We start from the raw sequence: 24,599 nt of genomic DNA on the forward strand, positions 1-24,599 counted from the left end.
ATAGTGAAAAGACAATTTTAACTAAAAAAGAGTTTTTTTAATAAAGGGTAAAAAATTCTTTCGAAGGGTGTTCAAATCACTTTTGGATCGATTTTGAATTTAATTGTTGAAATAATTTTTTGTGGTCTCTCACTTTTGTAGCAATTAATAAGCAGAACTCCGATGTCATTCAATCCAAGACACCGTATGCATAAGAAAAGATTGCTTCCATTTTCGATGTTAGCTTGAAGGGGCTCTCTCTCACAATCAACAATCAGCAGCTTCTATGAATATTTAAAAAAAAAAAAAAAAAGTAAACCAACCTCAATTTAGATATTTCTAAATGTGAAACATCAAATATAGTTAACTTGAACCAGTTCATCAATCAACGAGCAAGATTTCCTTCTTTAACATTAACCAGTGAATAGATTTTTAAGGAGACTTGTAATAGTGAAAATATTCCTCAAGAAATAACACAAAAATAGAGCTGAAAATCATCTGCGAGCTGGATTTCCTCCACCTTGTTTCGACGCATCATATCCAGGACCAACAAGACCAGGTGAGGTAGATGGCCCATGAGGATTTCCTGTAGGTGCTACCTGTCCTTGAGTTGCAACACCACCTTTGGATGATCCGTCATAGCCAGATCCTCTCTGAGCAGGTGCCCCATATCCATCTCTGTAAGCTTCATAACACCCAGTTCCCCTCATTGTATCATATCCATGCCCCCTTTGAGCTTCATAAGCTGCTAAACCAGGAACGCCTGATCCCCTTTGTCCCCCTTGTCCATCATAAGGAGGCCTGTTTGACGGGGGCACACATTGAGCTCCAACTTGTGGAGATGTAACTGCAGGAACTCCTCCAACATTAGTCCCTGTTGCCAGGGAGCCTCTGCCCTGCCATGTAAAGTGTAGAGATACGGTCAGCTTTTGGCATTCGCAATAAATAATAATAAAGAACATTTTCACACGAGACACTGTTCCGATGAAACAAGAACCTATATTAGTCAATACATAATAAAATCTTCTAAATTGTTGTTTCTTCGACCTGACAAATAAGCAACACATAAAATCTTTTAAAATTTGCGAAATTACACAAATTGAAAATTTGAAACTTTTGGTCTTCTAAATATTAGGACTTAATATATATTTCAAATAAGGAAGAGATTTATAACGAAAGGTTTAGTTGATTTCAAATTCCTAAAGATTAGAAAATTATTATATTAGAATTCTGCTATTGGACTTCAAGAATTGAACTATACATCTCAACTCAGAAAAATAAGTTGGGCATCAGCAAGTTTCAAGTTACACTATTTTGTTAAGAGGTAGTTCTAGATGATAGCAAACAAAGGAGCTATTGCAGCGATTCTGGCTTATTCATTTTAAAGGCTTAGCAGGGTTTCAAGAACAGTCCGAGTGCTTTTATGAAAATTTTCCTTTCTACTCTGCATCAATCAAATTTAGATGGCTAGCTTGACAACCAAATAAAGTAGTTGATTAGGAGTTATAAATGTTCAAATGGAAAAGGAAATTCAAATCTAAAATATCCATGAGTGATGAATCTACAGCAATTATATAGGCACTTACCAGAAAGAGTTGCTAATGTTAGAGAAAAGGGTCACCCCGGATTTAAGAGTCAAAATCCACGTAGGTAAACTAATTATTAAGATTTTCAATTCATATTTATTACCCTTGTTTGTTTGTTTTTTTCCCCTGTTCTCACATTCTTTGTATCTTCAGACTAGATAGTTTTGCTCAAAAACAGAACACAAAGTTTACATGCATAGTACCAATATCCACCAGCTCAATTCCGGCGAACATAATTTAGAGAACTTGAAGCATAAGAAGATAGCATTTAAAACCACATAACAGCATTTCAACTTCCTCAATTCAGAGGGAACCATTGTAGAACTAACGGATACATGAGAATAACAGATTAAAACCTGATAATAGACATCTGCATAGATGTTTTGTCCAATAGCATAATTATTAGTGGCATCATTCTCATTGTATCCAGCTGAACCATATGGCGCACCTGTATATACATTACAATTAATGTAACTATTAAATTCTTCTACAACTACAACGGCCAGTACAACTATCCAAAAAAAAAAAGAAGAGAGAAGTGATTAAGCAGATGTGCTACCTGTTTGTCTGTCAGAGTTAGAAGTGTTTGCTAACTCTGCCCTAAGTTTTTCCACCTCTCTGGACATAGTCATGTAGTTCTTCTCCATAACTTGAAGAGATTCAAGATGATCACTGTACAATTTTCTCTCGTACTCATAGGTAGTCCTGTCAATCGAATGACGGAAACCAAAACATCTCTCGATCAAACAAGAAGTTAGCATTCATTGAAAAGCATTATCAAACATTACTACTTCTCCCCTCTCTAATGCTAGCATACGATAAGCTATGTGTATGACATCCTTGAAGTGTCTCCCAAATGATTTAACCTCAAATACCCACTACAAATCTAAAATGAACTAGCCCGCCCGCACACTGAGTTAAATCCTTTAATCACATTCGTGAAGTGACTACTACACTGAGATTTGCGCAGTTCCTCCACATATCCATTTGATTCTACAGATACTCACCTCATTGTGATTTGTTCGTCACATCTTTCTATTGGAACAACTCTGTTCCAATTTAGTGTCTGGAATCTGATCCATGATTATGATGCCGACTTGGTAAGAGAAAAAAACTAGGGGTAATTCAGAACCATGATCCTTGAGGGAAACTCAAATTGGAACCAATTCACAGCACAAGCGGATAAAATTGCTCATATTAGCTTTGGGACTGAAAAAAGAAGGTGCAAAACTAGCAAGCCATATCAAAACGGGATGGATTGGAGTTATGCGGTCAGGGGGGCCGCACTGAGAGCAATTTTCCAATAGAATATAGGTTTTATGTACTCCCTCCGTTTCAAGTTGTTGTCTTAGTTGCTATTAGGAAAGTCAAAGAATATTTCTTTGAAAACATTTTTCTCAAATACTTTCAGTTGTTAAGAAATGCGACTTATAGTACTTTTGATGTAGTTTCTAAATATGTAAATTTTATTTCAAAAAAGTGAAGATTCTACGTTCAAATTCACACCGAACATTAGTTAGGTTGACCATTGCACTCTTAATCAAGCCAAACAAATTGAAACGAAGGGAGTAATTCACAAGCGCAGTCCTAATGCTTGGCTATTTTCATCTACAATATCACAACTTACCAGTTTCAAGATATATATATATAAGTTCACAACTAATAAATAGAAAATGGACAACATTAGATGTTATAAAATTTTGGAAGTCCCTAAATCAACTTGCATATTGATTGGAAGTTCACTAATCTTTAAAGATGTTTAGGACCAAAGAGAGTCATAGAGCATTACTTTTGAAAAAAAACACATACAACTATCACGTTGTTGAATGTTCGAAGGAAGTAACCAATGGTGTACGCTAAAAGGTTTCTAAAGGATAGTGTACTACGAATGTATCTTAACACAAAGGGTAACTTCTCGTTTCAGGATATGAGCATCCACTACGGCTCTAATTACGTCAAAAGATCTGTTCTTGTTAAGTTGCATTTCAGATCAATAAAAAAGAGAGTTACCAAAGAATTACCGGCACTGCTGATACTCCTTTTTTAGGCTCTCCAGCTCAGCCAGCAAAGGAGGAATCTGTTGCACATCAGTGTGAGCCCTTTGAAGATCCTGAGTCAGCAGTTGCATTTTAGCAAGAAGTTCCTGCCTCGCTGCAAACAGAGTGCGAGCTTCACCTTGTGCTTGCGGCAATTCTATTTTGATAGGTTCAATAGCTTGAAGTTCAGCCTCTATCCTAGAAATTTTATCGTTAAGGCCTTTAGTCTCTTGTTCCCTGTTGGCCTTGACTGCATCTATCTGAACATGCAACATTTGCAGCTCATGTTGTGCAGCAGCTAATTCTCGCCTCAAAGTTACATGGGTGGCAGCAAGCCTCTGATTTTCTGTAGTAAGTTTTTGCATCTCAAGATGCTGTGCGCCAATCTTCTGTTCCAAAACCTCTGGAGGAGGTAGCCTGTCAAAAGGAGGGAAATCACCTGGCGGCGGGTTGCGCATAGGAGGACCAAAAGAATCATGATACACCATGCCTGGGCCAGGAGGTGGATGCCTAAGGTTGGGAGGTGGCCCTCGACCTTTGCTTCCCATCAAGAGATTGTACCAGGAACCTGTAAACAAGAAGCACAACTACTAAGCATATAGAATGCATCAAAAGAGAACCAAACTTCAATATAGTCTATCAAATAAAATCAAGAAATAAAGAACTTGTTTCACAGGATATATTGGAGTTGATAGAATGCAGGAAAAGCAAAGTAGCAATGTCACATGGTTTCACAAGGAAAAAAAGGAGCACTTGGCATCGGAAGTTCCTCTAGGAAATTGAGACTGCATTTATTCTTTGTTATTCTATAGCAAATATAGCTTGCCCCTCCACTTACAAACCTGTTAGCAGATCCAAAAACTCAAAAACACCTAAATCCCAATAATCGGGATGCTACATCCCCTTCTTCAAAAGGCCAAGCAGACAATCCTCCAGGACAAACTATTACATTCCCATGACTTGAGAAAATAATGCCACAAAATCAGATGCTACTTTGATTACTCTTAAATACTTCCCAAATTCCACTTTCCAGGAAAAAAAAAAATCAGAGAACCAACTTTACCAGTCTTACCCGCACCATCCTTGGTCTTACCCATATCTCCAGACTTACCCGAACCAACGTTCAAGGAAACAACGGTTACTTCTACGTCTCCTGCTACAGTGCCACCACTTCTGACTTATCATTGTCGTCCGCTTCCACCATTAGTCCCAGATAGTCGGACGCTGCTCCTACTGCGGACTAGCCTTCTCCTAGCCAATCACTTGCACTTCAAAAAGGTATGCGTTCCACTCGTAATGCTAACCCACACTATACTTTCTTGAGTTATCATCGTTTATCATCACCCCATTATGCTTTTGTTAGCTTGGTCATCTATTTCCATACCTAAGACTATAGGTGAAGCACTTTCTCATACAGGATGGAAGCAGGCTATGATGAGATGTTTGCTTTAAATGCAAGTGGTACTTGGGAGCTTGTTTCCCTTCCTGCAGGTAAATCTACTATTGGTTGTTGTTGGGTTTATGCAGTCAAAGTTGGTCCAGACGGTCAGGTTGATCGGCTTAAGGCTCGCCTTGTTGCCACAGGATACACGCAAATATTTGGGCTTGATTATAGTGACACTTTTTCTCCAGTGGCTAAAATAGCATCTGTCCGTCTTTTCCTATCCATTGCTACCGTTCGTCATTGGCCTCTTTATCAGTTGAATATTAAGAATGTTTTTCTACATGGTGATCTTGAGGAAGAAGTCTATATGGAGCAACCACCTGATTTTGTTGTTCAGGGGGAGTCTAGTAGCCTTGTATGTCGATTGCGCAGGTCACTCTGTGGTCTGAAACAGTCTCCTCGAGCATGGTTTGAAAAATTTAGCACAGTAATTCAGCAGTTGGCATGATTCGTAATGGAGTTGATCACTCAGTGTTTTATCAACATTCTCAACCAAATTTGTGTATTTATCTGGTGGTTTATGTTGATGATATCATTATCACCGACAATGATGAAGAAGGTATCTCTAAATTGAAGCAACATCTCTTTCAGCATTTTCAGACCAAAGACCTTGGCGGACTGAAATATTTTCTAGGTACTGAGGTTGCTCAGTCCAGATCAGGTATTGTTATTTCTCATCGCAAGTATGCCTTAGACATTCTTGAGGAGACATGAATGATGGAATGTAGACCCATTGACACTCCTATAGATCCAAATGCCAAACTTCTAACCGAACAGGGGGAGCCACTCAGTGATCCTGAAAGGTATAGGCGATTGGTTGAAAAGTTGAATTATCTTACCATGACTAGACCTGACATATCCTTTCCGGTGAGTGTTGTAAGTCAGTTTATGACTTCCCCCTGTGATAATCATTGGGATGCAGTTGTTCGTATTCTGTGATATATAAAGTCCTCTAGATAAAGGACTACTCTTTTGAGGATCGAGGTCACGAGCATATCATTGGATACACAGATGTTGATTGGGCAGAATCACCCTCTGATAGACGTTCTACCTCCGGATATTGTGTTTTAGTAAAGAGGTAATTTGGTGTCTTAGAAAAGTAAGAAACAGAGTGTGGTTGCTCGACCTAGTGCAGAAACAGAATATCGAGCAATGGCTGTAGCAACTTGTGAGCTAGTTTGGATCAAACAGTTGCTGAAAGAATTAAAATTTGGAGAAACCGGTAAGATGGAACTTGTGTGTGATAATCAAGCAGCCCTTCACATCGCATCAAATCCAGTGTTCCATGAAAGGACTAAACACATGGAGATTGATTGTCACTTTGTCAGAGAAAAGATACTCTCAGGAGATATTGTTACAAAATTTGTGAAGTTAAGTGATCAACTTGCAGATATCTTCACCAAGTCCCTCATCAGTCAAGTGATCAACTTGCAGACATCTTCACCAAGTCCCTCATCGGTCCTCGAATTAATTACATTTGTAACAATAGGTACATATGATTTGTATGCACCAGCTTGAGGGGGAGTTAGGTACATATAATTTGTATGCACCAGCTTGAGAGGGACTGTTAGAATATGAGTAGAAATAGGAATAGTATATACAAAATCCTACTTGGAAAAGGTAGGGTCTCGATGTAATTATGTAACACACCATTCAATAATATTTTTCTCCATTAATTCTCACAACTTCAATCAACCATCCAAAGATACTCCTCCATTCACAGACGATTCAGGAACCTCGGATGTATATAGCAAAACACATCCTAAGTTATCAGATGTCATTGTAACACAACATAATTAACTCAAGCATAGTCCTTATTCGTCCTTGATAATATGTTCACGTAAAATAACCAAAATAGTCCATAATGTATTGGGACTACTTTATTTTGGTAACAGGTATTCTCAATAACCTGAAAAGCACTCATCAAAATTGAAGTTACTCATAACATCCACAATACTATCAATAAACTGCATGCCCTAATTCTGTACAAAAGCTCTCTTCGGGGTCGTTTGGTAGAGTGTATAAGAATAATGCAAAATATGGTGTGTTAGTGATGCTTGTGTTAGCTATGCTTGCATTAGTTATGCTTGTATTTTTCTTATGCAGTGTTTGGTTTAATGTATTAAAAATAATATCAGTTAAATAATTTCTAAAAAAAAAAATTACAAAAATATCCTACATATATATGTTGGAAAGAATGTGAATTTTTTTCTAGGAATAATAGTGTCTTTAATCATGTTAATGCATGTATTGGGTCCATTGCATTGCTAATACCATAGATTTTGAGGTATTAGTAATACATACCTTAATACACAATAAAATGTATAACTAATGCAATTATTTATACATAGGATACAAAAGTATACCAAACAAGGTATTAGTAATACACATTAAACTAATGCATGCATTAATTTTCCAATACACTCTACCAAACGACCCCTTTATGTCTTTACTATTCCCTGTCAAAAGAACCTCCATCAAAATTGAAGCTAGCGAAATTACTCGTAACATCCAGACTTTTATCAATAAAACCCCATGCCCTAATTTTCCATAAATTTGAACGGAAGCTCTCTCTTCGTGTCTTTCACTTGATTACCAAACAAAAAAAAATGCTCCCTTCGCATCGATGAGTGCACAAGAATTCACTCAAATGCACCATTCTGCCCAATTTATGGGTCAAATACACCAGATTTCTCACTCAAAAAGCACCTGACTTTTCACCCAAACATATACAGACTTTTTAACTTCAAAAAAGGATCAACGGGTGCATTAAAACTGAAACAAATGCACCAGAATTCACAATTCAAATGGCACAAAACAGCTATAACAATGCTAAACAGTAACTACAACTAAACTTTATAAACAACATAACAAATTTTCAAAAACTAAACTAAACACAACAAAATTTTACATAATAAACCAAAAAAGTCAAAAAATTACATAAACCAAAGGAATTATTAACATTAGATTTACCTTTGAACAAATTGGACCTGCTTCAATTAGGGTTTCACCTTCACTGTTGAATCGGAACAATGTTAAGAATTTGAGGCTTTTCGGGGATAAATGACAACGTTTTCGCTCGACAAACCTACAGTAAGCTAAGCTAAAAGAGATGAACGAACTAGGGCTAACTCGCAATATATTTTCATTTGATTTGGAATAAAAACTCAAATATGCTAGGGACTAAAATGGAATAAAAAGAAGTTCAAATTGTAAAGCTAACTAACTAAGTGGGCTCAGTTGCAACAATGAAGTAGCCGTTTGGCCATGAAAACTAAAAATTTTCGGAGTTGGAATTGAAATTGGAGTTGGAGTTGTGTTTGACCATGTCTTTTTTGAAAAAAAAAATTGACTTTTGAAAAAACTTTTTTAAATATAATTTTATTCCCCAACTTTTACAAACTATCAAAATTACCCAACTAAAATTTACCTACTAACGGAAAAAAAACACAATTAGTCATTTTTATAAAAATAATTACATATACATGGTCATATTTAATGAATTTTAATTATGACATATATAATATTTACATTAATAGCCGTTTTCTCATATTTGAAAATTTTAAATATGAATGTTATATTAACAGATCACTGCTTCCTCTATTTTAGGTAACAAATATTGTTTTTCAAACAAATTTATTTTTGGGAAAGGGATATGGCATGGTCATTTTAAAACAAAATGGCCCATAATTGAAAAGGTAGACATGTTGTAGCCAGTCTAAAAAAGGGGATTACTTTAGCCAACTAGCTACAACATTTCTGCCTTTTCAATTATGGGCCATTTTGTTTTAAAATGACCATGTCATATCCTTTTTCCAAAAATAAATTTGTTTGAAAGACAATATTTGTTACCTAAAATATAGGAAGCAGTGATCTGTTAATATAACATTAATATTTAAAATTTTTAAATATGAGAAAACGGCTATTAATGTAAATATTATATATGTCATAATTAAAATTCATTAAATGTGACCATGTATATGTAATTATTTTTATAAAAATGACTAATTGTGTTTTTTTTCCGTTAGTAGGTAAATTTTAGTTGGGTAATTTTGATAGTTTGTAAAAGTTGGGGCATAAAGTTATATTTAAAAAAGTTTTTTCAAAAGTCGATTTTTTTTTCAAAAAAGACGTGTTTGCCTCCAACTCCAATTTCAATTCCAACTCCGAAAATTTTTAGTTTTCATGGCCAAATGGCTACTTAATTGTTGCAACTGAGCCCACTTAGTTAGTTAGCTTTACAATTTGAACTTCTTTTTATTCCATTTTAGTCCCTAGCATATTTGAGTTTTTATTCCAAATCAAATGAAAATATATTGCGAGTTAGCCCTAGTTCGTTCATCTTCGTTTATCCCCGAAAAGCCTCAAATTCTTAACATTGTTCCAATTCAACAGTGAAGGTGAAGCCCTAATTGAAGCAGGTCCAATTTATTCAAAGGTAAATCTAATGTTAATCCCTTTGGTTTATTATGTAAAATTTTGTTGTGTTTAGTTTAGTTTTTGAAAATTTGTTATGTTGTTTATAAAAGTTTAGTTGTAGTTACTGTTTAGCATTGTTATAGCTGTTTTGTACCATTTGAATTGTGAATTCTGGTGCATTTGTTTCAGCTTTAATGCACTCGTTGATCCTTTTTTGAATTTAAAAAGTCTGTATATATTTGGGTGAAAAGTCAGGTGCTTTTTGAGTGAGAAATCTGGTGTATTTGATCCATAAATTGGGCTGAATGGTGCATTTGAGTGAATTCTTATGCACTCATCGATGCAAAGGGAGCATTTTTTTTTTTTGGTAATCAAGAGAAAGACACAAAGAGAGAGCTTCTGTTCAAATTTATGGAAAATTAGGGCATGGGGTTTTATTGATAAAAGTCTAGATGTTATGAGTAATTTCGCTAGCTTCAATTTTGATGGAGGTTCTTTTGACTGGGAACAGTAAAGACATAAATTAATGCATGCATTAGTTTAATGTGTATTACTAATACCTTGTTTGGTATACTTTTGTATCCTATGTATAACTAATTGCATTAGATATAAATTTTATTATGTATTAAGGTGTGTATTACTAATACCTCAAAATCTATGGTATTAGCAATGCAATGGACCCAATACATGCATTAACATGATTAAAGACACTATTATTTAACTGATATTATACTTTCCAACATATATATGAAGGATATTTTTGTAATTTTTTTTTAGAAATTATTTAACTGATATTATTTTTAATACATCAAACCAAACACTGCATAATAAAAATACAAGCATAACTAATGCAAGCATAGCTAACACAAGCATTACGAATACAAGCATCACTAACACACCATATTTTGCATTATTCTTATACACTCTACCAAACGACCCCCAAAAAAAAGAGCTTCTGTACAGAATTAGGGCATGCAGTTTATCGATAGTATTGTGGATGTTATGAGTAACTACAATTTTGATGAGTGCTTTTGTCTGGGAATAGTCTTTACAGGTTATTGAGAATACATGTTACCAAAATAAAGTAGTCCCAATACATTATGGACTATTTTGGTTATTTTACGTAAAAATATTATCAAGGACGAATAAGGGCTATGCTTGAGTACAATGCTTACATCTGATAACTTAGAATGTGTTTTGCTATATACATCCGAGGTTCCTGAATCGTCTGTGAATTGAGGAGTATCTTTGGATGGTTGATTGAAGTTGTGAGAATTAATGGAGAAAAATATTATTGAATGGTGTGTTACATAATTACATCGAGACCCTACCTTTTCCAAGTAGGATTTTGTATATATTATTCCTATTTCTACTCATATTCTAACACTCCCCTCAAGCTGGTGCATACAAATCATATGTACCTAGCTTGTTACAAATGTAATTAATACGAGGACCGATGAGGGACTTAGTGAAGATATCTGCAAGTTGATCACTTAACTTCACAAATTTTGTAACAATATCTCCTGAGAGTATCTTTTCTCTGACAAAGTGACAATCAATTACATGTGTTTAGTCCTCTCATGGAACACTGGATTTGATGCGATATGAAGGGCTGCTTGATTATCACACACAAGTTCCATCTTACCGGTTTCTCCAAACTTTAATTCTTTCAGCAACTGTTTGATCCAAACTAGCTCACAAGTTGCTACAGCCATTGCTCGATATTCTGCTTCTGCACTAGGTCGAGCAACCATACTCTGTTTCTTACTCTTCTAAGACACCAAATTACCTCCTACTAAAACACAATATCAGGAGGTAGAACGTCTATCAGAGGGTGATCCTGCCCAATCAACATCTGTGTATCCAATGATATGCTCGTGACCTTGATCCTCAAAAGAGTAGTCCTTTATCTAGAGCCGACTTTATATATCACAGAATACGAACAACTGCATCCCAATGACTATCACAGGGGAAGTCATAAACTGACTTACAACACTTATAGGAAAGGATAGGTCTAGTCACGGTGAGATAATTCAACTTTCCAACCAACCGCCTATACCTTTCAGGATCACTGAGTGGCTCCCCCTGTTCGAGTAGAAGTTTGGCATTTGGATCTATAGGAGTGTCAATGGGTCTACATCCCATCATTCATGTCTCCTCAAGAATGTCTAAGGCATACTTGCGTTGAGAAATAATAATACCTAATCTGGACTGAGCAACCTCAGTACCTAGAAAATATTTCAGTCTGCCAAGGTTTTTGGTCTGAAAATGCTGAAAGAGATGTTGCTTCAATTTAGAGATACCATCTTCATCATTGTCGGTGATAACGATATCATCAACATAAACTGAGTGATCAACTCCACTACGAATCTTGCCAAACTGCTGAATTACTGTGCTGAATTTTCCAAACCATGCTCGAGGAGATTGTTTCAGACCATAGAGTGACCTGGGGGTTTTGCGTCGGAACATTCATCGAACCTTTCGAGCCGCTGCAAGTCCCCAATACCCATTCAGCTATTTGAACTGTAGGTAGTTGTTGAGGAACCCCTGTTTCCGGTGTAACTATTCTCGCTACAAAGCCACTGCTAGTCTCTTTGTCCCTCCCAGCTAGCTGAACTGTAGATTGCTGAGGAACCCCCATTTCTGGAGTTGTTGGCTTCCCATTTGATACTAATTGTTGTAGTATTACATCTGATGGTCCTTTAGTTGCTGTATTGGTTGTGATCTTCGCCTTCATCTGCCGTTTTCGGGCCATTTCCGATGTTGGCGTACGTTAGCTAATGTCGCTTAACGTGCGCCCTATTAACGTGCGCCCCTGAGTTTCAATATATGAAATATTAGCTCCTGTGTATTACTAGTTTATTATGTGCTATTGGCCCTTCTTTTATTGTGTCTTTTAATCAAATAAATGTAATTGTTATTAGCACTGCTCATACTACTGCTACTACAATTATTATTACTACTATTGGTCATTCTACTCGTACTAGTATGTTTTCTTTACGTAATGCTTCTAATTTATTTTTCATTCCACTTATGTAATAGCTAGGATGTTTATATATAGTACTATAAGATTATATTGTATTATATTACTTTGATAGATATGATGGATAAATTATATTTCATTCATATTATTGCTGATAGAGTTTAGCAATACGAATTCAAGAAAGAAAAAAAAATTGTCCAATAATTTTGCAACTGAAAAGGCATAACATATGACAAAGTAGTTGAGGGTTTGGGGGGTAAAGTGAAGCTAATTCAAATTGCTTACCTAAATTTTGTGAGGTTGAAGATGAACGGTTATGTGCTTCTTTGCATGAACAACAAAGAGAAGATAGTCGTTATAACAGATGAAACACAATATTAAGGATAATATTAATTAATAAGGTAATATTAATTAATTAGGTCACTTAATTAAGTCAGGAGAAAGTGAAATTACTGCTTACCTATCTAGTCATCGCTTAATGATCAGATTTTGATTAAAAAAAAAAAGAGGTTGATTATTAATGATAGGTGGGGAGGGGAGAGAGGTTGATTTTTAAGACAAACTTCCATGAGAAAATAATTTTCACCCATATGAATATTGCGGTAAAATACTCATATTAATTTTTATTTTTAAGGAATGTGAAAAGTTTAAATTAGATAAATAAAAACGAATGGAGTAAATAACATTTCTTTTTCTTCTCTTTTTTTGCCTGCCCATCTATCAAAAAAAAAAAAAAAGTTCACACATCAAAGACTACAGAAAATGATCAAGCAACTATAGTGTTGGAAGATTTCACTACTTTTCGGATAGATTCGTTTTATTTACCATTTCTATTGTCTGACTAGGGCTGCATATCGGTCGGTTCAGTTCGGTTTTGAAAATTATCGGTTTTACTTATTCATTATCGGTTTGTATATATGTTAAACGGTTAAAGAACCGTTAAGATATCGGTTATCGGTTTTTCATTGTTATCGGTTCGGTTATCGGGTTAATCGTTAACATTAAACATATCTAATTTGAAGTCCAAAGCTAGTAAGCAACTTCCTTATAATCATGAAATACTTTTCAAAATGACGTCCCCATATGTTCCAGTTCAATGCATTCTAATAAAGATTATTAATAGAGAATTTACAGAAGATCAAAGATTCAATGCAAGTTTCTTTCTTGGTTATTTAGGTAACTCTTGAAGTGAAGGGTGAAGCCCAGATATTGAATTTGACAAAAAAGCTAAAAGATGGGGGCATTGCTCATAAACTGTGGATTGAACAACCAGAAAACATACCAACCTGTCTTGCTACAAAACCCTATCCAAAATCCCTGGTATCTTCATTTTTCAAGAAGCTAAAACTATGTAAATGATGTATTTCAAGTGCAACTGTTAATGTGAAACTGACACAAGTTGGCTTAGTTTCGGTGCTATGGAATTGAAATTAGTTTTGCTAATGATGAGCTACGCTATTTGTAGTGATTAATATTTCTTGCCAAGCCCTTTGACCTGTGCATGCGGTTCATCTAGATTTATAATCTGGTGATTTTGGCCAGATAAGTATCGGTCTTATTTTCGTCTATATGCCATGAATAAAAAGATAAAGGGTCCCAACAATAAGGAAAACACGTCCCTTTCTTAAATGCTTTTATATTAGTACTATGCGATCAAAACACAAACTAATTCCAACAGCAACAGCAACCAACTAATGCAACACAATAACAACAGTGACCCAACATCACAGACACAAACAAATTCCAGAAACCAGAAATTCAATTATGCAAATTTCAGAAAACAGAAAACAGTACAAAATTGCAAATTCCGGAAACTTGAGAAAAAACCCATAATTCACACACCAGCAAACAGATCAGCAAAAAATCCTAAACCCTAAAAATTTAATTATGACAACTCCAATTCACAAAACCCCAAATTAATCACCACAAAAAAAAAAGCATACTTCAAACAAACAACTAACATAGACATACAGCAAAAAGCCAAAAACCCCAAATCACAACGAACATAAATTATTACCTATGAGCGCAACAACAACAGCCGAGCAGCAAATCGTCTTTGGCCACCTCTAATCTCTTGAGTTTTCAGCAAATGTTAAGCTTGAACCTTGAATCTCTTCAGTTTTCAGCAAATCATCTTTGGGTTTATTGATATTATCGGTTTGAGAGATAGAGAGAGTGTGAGAGTGAGAGGCGTAGTGACTGACTTGTGAAATCAGAAACGAAATTCAGCAAAATCGTCTTTGGGTCTACTGATATTATCGGACTTTGAGAGAAAGGCGGAGTGAAATCAGAAATGGAAATATGAAATGTGATATGTGAATCCCTTTCTCCTTAGGGTAAGTAATGACGGTGGGCTGGGCTTTGGGAAATGGGATTTAAATATTTAATTCATTAATTCGTTGGGCCATTGGGAAGTTGGGAAATGTAATTATAATGGACATATTTTGACTATCGGGTTATCGGGTGGCCCGATATAAATTTTAAAAAAACCGTCATCCGAATTGATAACCCGTTAATGAAAAATTTGAAACCGATATCTGATCTGATAAGTTAAAAAAATGAACCGCTAACCCGATAAATAAATTATCAGTTCAGTTTAACAGTTTGAACCGAAATCTGCACAATCCTAATTTTCGATAGACCCCCGGCTCAAGACAAAAAGACAAAAACATCAAAAGAGTGCAACAGGAATAAAAATAACACAACAATAAAGTACATAAACAGACAATGGTCCCCCCTCCCCCACCCCTAGACCCATCAACCAAGCTACACTGAACCCTCCTAACTATATTCAAGTTATATATATATATAGTAAAAGAACGGTCTTGGAGTGACTAGTAAAGTTTAAGCAGAGAAAACAGCCTTTTGCATGCAGAGATGTAGGGTAAGGTTGCGTAAAATAAACACTTGTGGTTTGGTTTAACCTATCACAGTAACTAGTAAAGTTGTGATCAAAAGGTCAGGGATTGAAGCCGCGAAAATAATCCCTTGCATAGATCTAAGGTAACGTTGCATATGATAAATCTTATGGTTCGGCCTTCCCCGAACCCCTCGCACCAGCAAAAATGCAGGATAAGATTATGAGTATAATAAACCTTTGTGATACGATTCTTTTTCAGACTCACGCATAAATAGATAGATAGATAAATATTCTTCGTAAAAAAGCTGAATAATGTGATCAAATGATGAGATACTTGTAGATATAGTAGTTAGTAGTACTAGTTATATATATATATATATATATATATATATATATATATATATATTCTAAGTGGTCCATTAGTGGATCGACTTTGTCAAAAAGCATTTTGGTACGTACCTTCTTCGTAAATTTATTAAAATCTAAGCATGTAATATGTTCGATATTCATTTTGGAGACTCGATTCATTTGGATTCACATTGCGTAAAGTTAAATGTACAACCCGAACTTGACAATATGTATTATGCAAACCAAAAATATGTACGAATCTGGCTCTTATATCATGTTACGACAATGAACCAAGAGTGACGTTGAATAGGCAGGAGTCCTACGGTAAATACTTACTCTCACCGGCCGATTAGATAAATCATGTAAATTTATCATAACTAAGTGATTTAATGTGGTGCAACATGCACAAAAATTATCCATGTTGAAGTGTCGAAAGTCTATATACAAACACATGTCATGTATCTATCGGAATCGTACCAACCACAATGGGTCCCATTCTCATATGGACTGTACATTGTGGATATTGGCATTTGGGCTGGGCCTGAAAGAAAACACTGTCAGTGGGCCTGATTGTAGCGCCCAAATCCTACAACCCAACAAACAAGAAAACCAAGGAACATGGTCCTTGTAGCCACTAACTTGGATCTCGAGCTCATTTGAATTCAGTATTTTCAATACGGAATATAAATTTATAGATAAATTTTTACTAAAACTATAGAAAAAATTGTAGAAATGATCATTCACAACTTTTGCATATAAAGGGTTTCAACGTTTAGTACTTTAAAGATTGAACTTCATAATTTAAATTCTGAATCTCCCTCTGCTCGTGGACCGTTGGTCCATGATGATGTCACGTGATTATCTACCTTCATACCACGTGGACTGAGTTGCATGGAATTGGTTCTTCTGGGCCCTAAGTGATGCATATTGGGCCAAGTGCCCAATGATACATTTTGCAAAGAGGGCCACTTTTGCACTAGAAAGGCCTAGCTAGTATGATAACCAAATAAATTATTGAAATTTCATTCTCCAACTCCATGGAAACAATCAAAGGACTAACACATGAAAGGGTCAACTCGATGCACTAAAACTCCCACAATGCACAGGGTCTGGGAAAGGACCCATCGTAAGGATGTATTGTACTCAGCACATTCCCTTTTAAAACCTCTACATCCTAATGTCCTAATTTTGAATTCCAAATGGACTTTTATCATTATTGTCAAACCCTTGTTAACCATGCGTCTGGGTGAGTCGTAGCTAGTACTTAGGAGAGTTTTGGTGTAGGCGGGTTGGTAGTCTCAGGGTTGTGTCCATAGGCAGACGCGGAGTCAGAATTTCAAGTAAGGGGGTGCAATATTAAAAAAAAACTAAGTTGAAGATGGTTCAACACCTACTATAACGACATACAAAAATAAATTTAATCATGTATAAATAGTATATTTTTTCGTCGAAGGGGGTTTGGACGAACCCACTAAAGAGGGTTGGCTCCACCTCTGTCCATAAGTTGGAGCTGTTAGTTATTGGGTGTGGTGCGTGCCTTTGGTTGTTTAGTGTATGGTATTACTTTGTGGGTGTCTTATTTCTGTTATTCCATCTTGTTTCATGTTTTATTACGACTTTATTTACTTTTTTTTATCTTGAGCTGGGGGTCTATCGGAAATAGCCTCTCCACTTCTTCGGAGATAGTGATATTGATTGCGTATATTTTATCCTTTTCAGATCCGACTGTGTGAGAATACAATGAATTTGTTGTTGTTTGTTTATTGTTATTCTTTAATATAACAAAACATCATTTTCCTCAAGACTAAAGTAAAACACTAGTATGTGATTCTCAATGAAGACATAAGAAACTTTAGAGTTATCAAATCAATCAATAAAGGTAAAAGTTAAAAATGCACTATCAATATGATTTATTTATTATTGGTCTAAATTAATGTCAAAAAAAATATTATTGGCAATCATTTTCAACTAAAATCTCAATGTCTCCTCTAGTGTACGTCAGAGATTTCATAAAGGACCACAATATCTGAGGGAAAATCTATGAATGGGGTCTAATTTGTTCCAATAATTGCCACGTAGGTACATATAACATTCCAAATAATTATTCTAGTTACATATAATTTTTTTATTTTTTCTTCTTCTTCGTTATTGTATTTATTTTACAAATTTGATTTCTATGATGCTTTGTTTAAGTTAAAAATCTATTAGAAAATTATTTTTCTACCAAGATAGAAATAACACTGAGTAGACATCACTCTCTGCAAACCCTACTATCTATCGGAAAATCGTCTTTCTAACAAGATAGAAATAAGACTGGGCAGACGTCACCCTCTGCAAACCTACTATCTATCAGAAAATCGTCTTTCTAACAAGATAAAAATAAGACCGGGCAGACGTCACCCTCTGCAAACCCTACTATCTATCGGAAAATCGTCTGTCTAACAAGATAGAAATAAGACTGAGTAGACGATGTCACACGCTGCAAACCCTGCTATCTATTAGAAAATCGTCTGTCTAACAAGATAGAAATAAGACTAAGTAGACGATGTCACACTCTGCAAACCCTGCTATCTATAAAAAAATCATCTTTCTAACAAGATAGAAATAAAACTAAGTAGACGTCACCCTCCGTAAATCCTACTTATAGGATTATATTGTATATATTTTTATTATACTTTTTCTATTTTAATTTATTTATCTGATTTTAATTTCATAACAAATTTATAAGGGAAGAAGTAGTACTAGTATAAAGGCACCTCAACCACAATGACCCCCACACCACATGCATGATCTCATCTTTTTAATTCCAACAATAGGATGATAGAGCCCATGGGTTTGGGCCTCAATGTCTTTCAATTTTTCAGATATTTTATGAAAAAAATATGTCTCATTTATCTAAAATTTAGTAAGCAGAGCGTTAGTGAGTAAGAGTTTAACCGTTATAGTATAGAAGAGTGTTTTATCTCCGTGCTTGGAGTTTTTTGTTCGTGTGGTATTTCGCGATGTCTATGATGTTTGATAGATAGTTTATAGTAGTACCTGGTTGTGTGCATTTATATTTTTTGTCTGGTATACTGTTATATGTTCTGAGCCGGGGGTCTATCGGAAACAACCTCTCCACTTCACTCGAGGTAGTGGTATGGACTGTATACACTTTATCCTCCTCCGACCCCACTTTGTGAGAATACACTGAATATGTTATTGTTGTTGTTGTGAGTTAGGATCAATATCAAATATAGTCTCTTTATCTCTAAAAAATTAGCTAAATTATACCCAATTTAAAAATTCTAGAATTATGTACAAATCGATATGACCTAAAGTTAAAGCCATGCATGTGCAATATATCTTTTTACATGCAACATTTACTTCCCTCGAGGCACTTGAGTTTATGAGTGCTTAAGTTCTTATTCTTTTTTAGAGTAAAAAAAATTCAAATATCAAAAGTGAATTCACTATTTAAAGTTTATTAATTCCTACTATGAATATCTTAACTTAATATGTAATAATAATAACTAAATTTATAATTAAATATTTAATGAATAAAAATTACTAAATTTTTGTGAACCTGTAGATTATACTCTAAACCCCCCTGCTTGCATGCTTTCAATTATTTGCATATCTAACAAATATTCTGTTCAAATCTTTCTCCTAAGTCTAGAATGCATAAATTTATATTCCAATAAATTAGCATACAAGTATTAATTTGACTATGCAAATATAATAAAAACATCAACAATGCAAGGATGCACCCAAAAGATTAATAAATGGCTAAAATGAGTAGCCTTTTATATAAAAAAAAAATCATGATATCCGGCGAACTTTTGCACACTTCAACTAAATTCGTGTATTCGGAATATCTGTTACCTCCGATCGATCAATAATAAATTTCATGTAATTCCGCTCACAAGACTGTGACATATTAGAGAATTACCTAGTCATCTTCTTGAATGGATAAAGCTAAATATATATTCTTCCATGGTCAATGTATGGGTTGTAAACTGTAATACTATATAGTATATGTATATTATATGTATATTATACAGTAATTAATGAATATCCTTTAAAAAAAAAAAATTACGATGTCCGGGAAAACTTTCTCACACCTCGACTAAATATACGGGATACCTATCACCTCCAATCGATGAATAATAAATATCATGTAATTCTGTTCACAAGACTATGATACGTTAGAGAATGACCTAGTCATCTTCCTGAATGGATAAAGCTGAATATATATTATTCCATGGTCAATGTATGTGTTGTAATACTATATAGTATATATATATTATACACTACTTAATGAAAACAAAATTATGATGTTCGGGCGAACTTTTGCACACCCCGACTAAATATACGGGATATTTATCACCTCCAATCAATGAATAATAAATATCATGTAATTTTGTTCACAAGACTATGACATGTTAGAGAATGACCTAGTCATCTTCCTGAATGGATAAAGCTAAATATGTATTATTCCATGGTCAATGTATAAACTGTAATACTATATAGTATATGTATATTTATACATTTTTTTTTTAATGGTTTTACGCAACAAATCACGCCATCAACTATTCAAATTGACGCACCAACACACACTATGAAAGCAAAAACTAGTCAAAAGCACTTCATTCATTTACTATTTTATTGCTAATTAAAAATTATTTCTCTCTATTATCAATCACTATCATATAGTCATAATGTTAATATTTTATACACAATTTTTTTGTGTCCGTGGATAGTGTGTTTCGGACGGTGGCTGTTTGTTTAGCAGTAATAAAAAAAAAAAATGGTCAAATTTGTGTTCAATATAATGACACATCAATATGTCAAGCGATCTCGTACTAAATGAATCGACTTTCACTTTTATAACATTTTTTTTTTACTCTAAAGTAATTTTTTCTATTGTTGTAAGATAGCTAGGAGTAAGATTTATATTATATAACTCTTTCCGATTTATTTATAGAATACATTTTATATGTTGTTTCTGCTAAATCATACATACATATATATATATATATACATTAACTTTCTCAAATTAATTGTGTTACGTTTGTAAACAAAGTTTCACATTAATAGCTGAAAAGAAAAAAAGGAGTTTCAAAATTATTGCACAATATCAGAATATAATCTTTTAAATAGTGGTTTATAAATTATGTAAATTGTACAATAATATGCTATAATAATAGAAATTGGTGGCACTGCCCCTGCCATTAAAAACCTTACTTCATGTCATTCTCATAATAGAAAATTGTTGGCCAAACATCTCTTTCTTGCTTTGTGTTAAAGTTTAGAGTGTATTTGATATGGAAAAAGAAATATATTTAATTTTTTCATGTTAAGTTGATCAAAATATTTTTCTCTAGATAAGTTTCTTGAGAATTAGAGAAATTAAAATGATATCTTTAGTGAGGGTAAACAAGTTTTATAAGTGTCATTCCATGCACGTTGATTATATATAAGTGGTGTTTGGTGCCTGTATAGGGTCTCGACTAATTCGAATTCGCGTTGCATAAGATCAATTTAATAGGAATCGAAAGTGCTCTCTAACAGGATTCTTACTAGCTAAAACCCTAAACCTCTAATTAACAGTAGAGAGATCTTATCCATTTCATCACGCTACAACCTACGTTGGTCGCAGGGGCGAACCTAGGTTCAAATCGGTGGTGCTCCGGCACCCGTTGAACTCGACGCAAAATAGATATAATTATATACGAAATATATAAAAATTGATATTAGATGAAAAAAATACCTTCAAAACTAAAAAAGATAGTTGGATACTCTGGTTTCCATGTGAAATCTTAAAACTTTTGACATCAATAAATGTGTTTCAACTTTCCGAACACCCATAACACCTAAATTCTGGGTCCGTCACTGATTGTGAAAAATAAATTTTGTTCTTACCAAACACAACCTAATTAGATAAAAAGTAGATGAACACATATGGAAACATGACAAATGAAAGGTCATAATGCTTTATTTTGAAAAAAATAATAGAGGCCCCAATTTCAATTTTTAGCAATTTGGAATTTTCTTAATGCATGCTGTCCTTTCAAATAATAATATGACAAAAAAGCAAGACCCCAAAAAATAAAAATAACAAATCAAAAAAGAAAGAAAACGATGTATTTAATGGAGGATGTATTTATTTTACTGTTAAGCCTTTTTATTTTTTATCAACATTTAACTATTAAGATTAAGGTAATTCTCAATGCTTTGAAATTAATTTGACTATACATTCACTATATATTTCATAGAGAAAATGAAATACATATATTTATTTTGATTTCCATTTGACATACGATATTCGTATATTTGTATTGAAGCGCGAATAAATTTAGATTTTTATTGAAAAATTTGAGATTGAGGGTAAAACGCTTCCTAAGACAGCCGATTTCATATCCTATATTTATAAGCAGAGGCAGAGCCAAGATTTTTACTTAGGGGATTCAAAATCTGAAGAAAAACTCACCGAAGGAGGTTCAGCATTTATAATATATTAATAAAAATTATTTTAACCATATATTAATAATATAATTTTCCATCGAAGGAGTTTGTTCGAACCCCCATTTAATAGGCTAGCTCCGTCTCTGTCTATAAGGCTCGAACTCAGATTCTAATAAAAGAATAAGGAAATATTTATCACTCCAAGGGTAATACGCGTTCTAACAAAATCGATTTCATACCCTATCTATAGGGCTCGCACTCAAACTCTAATTAAGAATAAAAAAAATATTTATCACTCCACCACAATTCTCGTTGATATACTTGCTAAATGAGATATATTGATGTTTAAAGAACCAATAATAGGCAACAACTTTAAATAAGTCATATCAAATGGTGGACATTTTAAAGATTATTTTATTGTTACTATTGTTAATTTATAATTTTTGTATGCATGAAGTTTCTAAATAATTTCTTAGGAGGAAATGTTTAGACTTTTTCCAGTCAGAGTTTTTAAAAGTTCCTAAAGCGGAAATATAAAATTGATAGTTTTTTTTATATAGAAAAATTGATGAATAAAGTCTTTTAAATTTAATCTATTGATGTAAATTATTACTTATAAATTTATTTGAATTACCACCCATTTTATTTATTTTGTAATAAAGTAGGTAGGAAGTCCCAGATCCTACCAAACATATCTAATCATAAAAATAATATAATTATAGTATCTCCATATATATAACTTTTAAAAATGTGAATTTTACTTTAAGTAATGTAAAGGAACCAGCGTATCAACTTCACTAACAATTAAATAATTTGATCCTTTGTCTCATACAAATATTTTCTCTCTCTTTTTTTTTTAGTGTGAATCTATTTCATAAGACATAATAAAAATTAAAACTAAAATTTATAATCTTAAATAAAACAAAACATATATGTGACGATAATTATAAAATTATGAGCAAAATATCGATCTTTCCTTTTTTTTTTTTTCAAAGATATTAAACAAGCTAAAAATGAAAGAACGGTCTATAATAAATTAATGAGCGTAATAAACTTATTTATATATATATCCAATATAACGTTGAATCTCTTTATAAATTTCATATAATTTACTTTTAAAAATAAAAATTTCAACTCTATCTTAAAATATATAATTATACATTAACCATATATATAAGCCAACAACAGAAGTACCAACACTGCATCACCTAGCAGTACAAAAAGTTGTATAAATTGTACTTTGAGAAGGATCAGTACTGCATCAAATAATTGTACTAAAAGTAACATGAATTGTACTCTAAATTTGGGTCCATTTTATTTCTTTCTTCTCGTGTTTAACCACGTGTATATGCATGTAAGTTCAATTTTTCTTTTTTATTATACATTTATATATAAATATACCTTAATTTTTTTTTTAGTTCATTTGCATATTTATTTTTTTAATATATTTTAAATATTTCAACTCAACCACAAACTCCTATAATTATATAATTAGAGATCGTTTGGTTGGAAAGAGTTCTCTTAAAATAATTAATTTCGGAATTAGTTATCACATTATGTATATATATTCTATCTCACACTAAATAACAACAACAAATTCAGTGTATTCCCACATAGTGAGGTCTGGAAAGGGTAAAATGTAAGCAGTCAATACCACTACCCCTGGAGCAGTAGAAAAGTTGTTTCCGATAGACCCCTGCTCAAGACAAAGAATAGTTAACGGAGTCTTAATAAAACATGAAATAAGATGAAATAACAGAAATAAGACACTCACAAAGTAATGATACGCTACACTAACGAACCAAAGGCATCCACCACCCTCATGTCCTGACAAAGCCCTAAGACTACTAGTTCGGTTACTCCAAAACTCTCCTAACTACTGACTACGACTCGCCCACAAACACTAGCCTTCTAACTTTATCCGCGTCCTCTTATTTAGGATCATGTCCTTCTACTATCTCACACTAAACATGAAATAAAATAATTTTTTATGAGTAAATTTGGCAATTAAGCCTCTTCTAGTTTTCAATTAACAAAATGGTCTACCATCTTCCAGTTTTCAATTAGCAAAATGACCTACTTTTATTTTCTCATTTGTCGGACAAATAACAGATCTGTCTATAAATCTATCGGATAGATAATAGATCTGTCGGATTGATAATCAATCTGTCTATATATCTCTCGGACAAATAATAGATCTGTCGGACAAATAATAAGTCTGTCTAAAAATAGGTCATTTCCCTAAATTAAAATTTTTTTGGTCCATTTAATTAAAAAATAGACTTAAAAGTTCTATTTAACAAAGAGTCCCATTTTTTTATTTTGTCCCGAAACTATTTATTCCTAATAACTCACACATATAATTATTTTTTTCCCCAAAACGACACCATAAGTTGTCGTTAACAGACATGACACGATTCGTTACAACCGTTAGTTGGACGGACGCAACAATGTCAGGGGTAAAACCGTCACATAAATATATACTATAATCTTGTCT

At 33.7% G+C, this 24,599-nt stretch overlaps 1 protein-coding gene across 2 annotated transcripts; it reads right to left on the reverse strand.

The window, feature by feature from the left end:
• Positions 1-293: 293 nt before the first annotated feature.
• LOC107851847 (protein FLX-like 2) lies at positions 294-14,845 on the reverse strand. 2 transcript variants are annotated; one of them, XM_016696948.2, is made up of 5 exons: positions 14,465-14,845; positions 3,587-4,169; positions 2,125-2,270; positions 1,922-2,013; positions 294-875 (listed from the first exon to the last, which is right to left on the reverse strand). In XM_016696948.2, exons 2-5 carry the CDS (start codon positions 4,147-4,149, stop codon positions 474-476), a joined length of 1,203 nt encoding a protein of 400 aa, XP_016552434.1. In that variant the 5' UTR covers positions 4,150-4,169; positions 14,465-14,845; the 3' UTR covers positions 294-473. The 2 variants fall into 2 exon arrangements, with proteins under 2 accessions (XP_016552434.1, XP_047258568.1); XM_047402612.1 differs by lacking the exon at positions 14,465-14,845 and adding an exon at positions 12,733-12,766.
• Between the last annotated feature and the right edge of the window lie 9,754 nt (positions 14,846-24,599).

This window comes from Capsicum annuum, chromosome 1, assembly GCF_002878395.1.
Source record: "Capsicum annuum cultivar UCD-10X-F1 chromosome 1, UCD10Xv1.1, whole genome shotgun sequence".
NCBI lineage: Eukaryota > Viridiplantae > Streptophyta > Magnoliopsida > Solanales > Solanaceae > Capsicum > Capsicum annuum.